This window comes from Populus euphratica, unplaced genomic scaffold, assembly GCF_000495115.2.
Source record: "Populus euphratica unplaced genomic scaffold, PopEup_1.0 scaffold298.1, whole genome shotgun sequence".
In the NCBI taxonomy this organism is placed as follows: Eukaryota; Viridiplantae; Streptophyta; class Magnoliopsida; order Malpighiales; family Salicaceae; genus Populus; species Populus euphratica.
This window is the reverse complement of record NW_011500186.1, coordinates 42,389-45,685: the sequence shown is the minus strand read 5'-3', so window position 1 is coordinate 45,685 and position 3,297 is coordinate 42,389. Positions and strand designations below refer to the sequence as shown.

The 3,297-nt window shown below is 36.6% G+C and overlaps 1 protein-coding gene across 1 annotated transcript; it reads left to right on the top strand.

Annotated features, from left to right (window-relative positions):
- The first annotated feature begins 1,206 nt into the window (after positions 1 to 1,206).
- LOC105111610 (protein LIGHT-DEPENDENT SHORT HYPOCOTYLS 4-like) lies at positions 1,207 to 2,217 on the top strand. Its single transcript, XM_011007014.1, has one exon. The coding sequence runs from the start codon at positions 1,311 to 1,313 to the stop codon at positions 2,052 to 2,054; it is 744 nt and encodes a 247-aa protein (XP_011005316.1). The 5' UTR covers positions 1,207 to 1,310; the 3' UTR covers positions 2,055 to 2,217.
- The last annotated feature ends 1,080 nt before the right edge of the window (positions 2,218 to 3,297 follow it).

Here is a 3,297-nt window from a genome sequence, read left to right as displayed (position 1 = left end):
AAAAAAAAAAAAAAAAAAAAAAAAACCCCCCGAAAAAAAAAAAAAAAAAAAAAAAAAAATCTCTGAGGGCCATGCATTAACATAACCTTGTAATATGTCATTAATGGCGTGCTCAAGTTACTGTCCTAATTTGCAGGCTCTATAAATGATACTTGTCATGACTTATTAACTCTATGCAAGAACAACATATAAAATTTGATTTTTAAAATGTTTTTTTTTTACTTATTAACACATCAAAATAATAAAAATATTAATTTAATTTTTTAAAAATATAGCTAAAATATGATTATTAATTCAAGTCATTCATCGACCTTGTTAATTTATATGCAGAATCCATTCATCCAAGCATGTATGTGTATGTTTCATGCTTTCTTACTCATCCTTGAAATTCAACAGTAACATCAGTCATCATCAATCGATAATAATTTGGTTCTGTGCAAAGTGTTCATACTGTTCTCTTATCAATTTTCACGCGTGAACAAGTTCTTATTTGCAAGAGATTCTTTCTTCAAGACTTGTTCAATGCGGTGAATTTTTTCAGAAACCATGTAATATATGCTTTTATATCTTAAATAAATACACTCTAAATCTGACTCATTTTGACATATAAATTTGATGATTTGTTCATCTGAAATTTGAAATCTTGTTATAGAACAGTTTTTTTTTTTTTTAAATTTTTTGAATGAAGTGAAATTATTTCAGTTTTGTAATTTTATTTAAAATAATATCATTTTAAGATAGATATAAATTAACTTGAGAAATTCAAGAAATAGTGTGATACAATATAAGTTTTGCCACAGTCGCATATTTAAAACTATTTAATTAATTAGTATATCAAAACTATACTTTTAATTTTTTTAAAATTATAATAAGAAAAAAAGACTATAATGTATTTGTTCATGCCGACAATATAGCAGTTTGCCGTATAAGAGCATCATTCACAACGAGCGTACCCTAAGCGAAGGATGGCCTCTCGAGCAAAGGTAAGCTAAAAACAAAGAGGAGGGGGCAATGGTGAAAAAATTCTGAAGTGACAATGGTGATAATGTGATATGATATTCAAACCGTCATCACTTACAGGACGTGGGTTTCTTTGCATGGGTCCCTCTTTTGTCTCCTTCTCTGCATCTCACATCAACCCTTCCTCTCTCCTCGCAATCCTTCTCTTGGAGCCCTTGCTTTATATATTCTCTCAAGCCTCTCTTCTCTTCCATGAGTTCTTACTCCTCCCCCGCCCCTCCCCCCCAATTTTATGTGATTCCTCACGGAAAAGGCAATCTCTTATCTTCCCCCCCCACAAGACCTCCAACATGTCAGCTGCTGTTGCAGCCGCCGCCGCCGCGGCCACCATGTCATGTAATTCTGCGAGGAGTGGCTCGTCAGGAGCTTCTAGGAGCCACCAATTGCAGAAAGAACTGCTACTACCATCCCCACCACCACCACCATCTCCAATATCATTACCACTTCCATTGAGTCGTTACGAATCTCAAAAGCGACGAGACTGGAACACTTTCGGACAGTACTTGAGAAACCACAGGCCACCACTGGCACTGGCACGGTGCAGTGGTGCCCATGTTTTGGAGTTCTTGAGGTATCTTGATCAGTTTGGCAAGACCAAGGTGCATAGCGAAAATTGTCCATTTTTTGGCCATCCCCATCCACCGTGTCCTTGCCCTTGCCCTCTCAAGCAAGCATGGGGCAGCCTTGATGCTCTCATCGGCCGTCTCCGTGCGGCCTTTGAAGAGAACGGTGGACTGCCTGAGACGAACCCTTTTGGTGCACGCGCTGTGAGATTGTACTTAAGGGAAGTGAGAGATGCACAGTCTAAAGCTAGAGGGATAGCTTATGAGAAGAAGAAGAGAAAGAACCCAACACCACAACAGCAGCAACAAAAGTTACAAACTGCAGGAAATGGTACTTATAATGTTCAACAGGGTATTGGTAACGGTGGATATGTTCCAATGAATGTCCTCTCTAACGAGGCTGCAGTGCTCAGTGTAGGAGATGTGCCTGTGTTCAACGAAGCCAACAATAGCACTACTTTATTGGTCTAGGGTTTACAACTATAATTAAGTAATATATGCCAGGTAATATTGTAATGCAAGCTAGGGTTTAGTATGAGATGGTTAATTACCTTTCCTTGTTCTTCGTGCCAATGTGTTTTTGGTGTTGTTAATTAAGGGAGAAAATCATTATTCTCCTAATTTTCTACCTTCAGTGCGTGGCAAAGTAGTTAGTCTGTACTTATCCACTAATCAGAATGTCTCTGAGATTTCCCTAAAATCTAGACATCGATCTTGGAGAATAAGAAATCAACTCATCATCAACCTTGAAAATAATGGAGAAATGATTGCTCGATCCTCTTTTTGATCCCATGAACATGAAGGGAAATCATTGGAGCACACAACATATGAAGGATTTCCTTGTCCCATATTGTAGATTAATTTCTCAGCCTGCCTGTAGTGATGATTCATTTGGAATTTTGAGAAGGGTTTACAAGGTGGTGATGGATGCAGGCTGTGGAGTTAGAACTTCGAAAGGAAATAATAAATGGATAATCCATCTCTCAATCTTGATAGCTTTAATTTCCTCAATCTCGGGACAAAAATCATTTCAGTTATAAATCTTATTTTTTTCCCCTTTTCCCTGCAATTAGTATTTTGTTGCTGTTTCGAAGCAGATTAATAAATATAAATAGAAAAAATATAAAAAATTATTATAAAACCTTTTAGTTTTTTCAATCAAATATGTTTTTATTTTTATTTTTCTTCTCAATATAATAATCAATACTCAAAGATATTAATTTAGGCCGGACAGTACCACACATCAGTCAGCCTACCAACTTCTCGTTAGTGGAGAATTTTCTGATGTGCTGAATAAACAATCTTAGCAGTGATACAAATGCAAAACAATCCAAATTTAGTTTTTTTTTGTGTTAATTTTGGAGTTCATCTTTTCGGCTTTTGTTAGAGGTTCCTTAGCTTGTGAAACTCTCTTTCCCATCTCTGTTCATCATAAATGTTTCAAGGAAAATCCAAGGAGCTGTCTCTTCTTCAATGGGAGGCCGTGTGTCTTACATCCAAGACAGGCATCTCTTTTATATCCACACAAATCTTGTATAGGGAAGGCCAAGTCTTCACATTGACTGCTTCCCTTGCTTAGCAAAGTAGTGGTGGATAGAGTTTTCTGCTTTTAGATGGGCAGCTGAGCACATTATCTCCTTCATTTCATCCCCCAACTTTAATCATTACTCATTAGTGCTATGTTCTCAGCATTATTTTATACCATCCAACTTTA

Coding starts and splice junctions, on each gene's coding strand:
- LOC105111610 (XM_011007014.1), top strand. CDS start 1,311: ATGTCAGCTGCTGTTGCAGCCGCCGCCGCCGCGGCCACCATGTCATGT.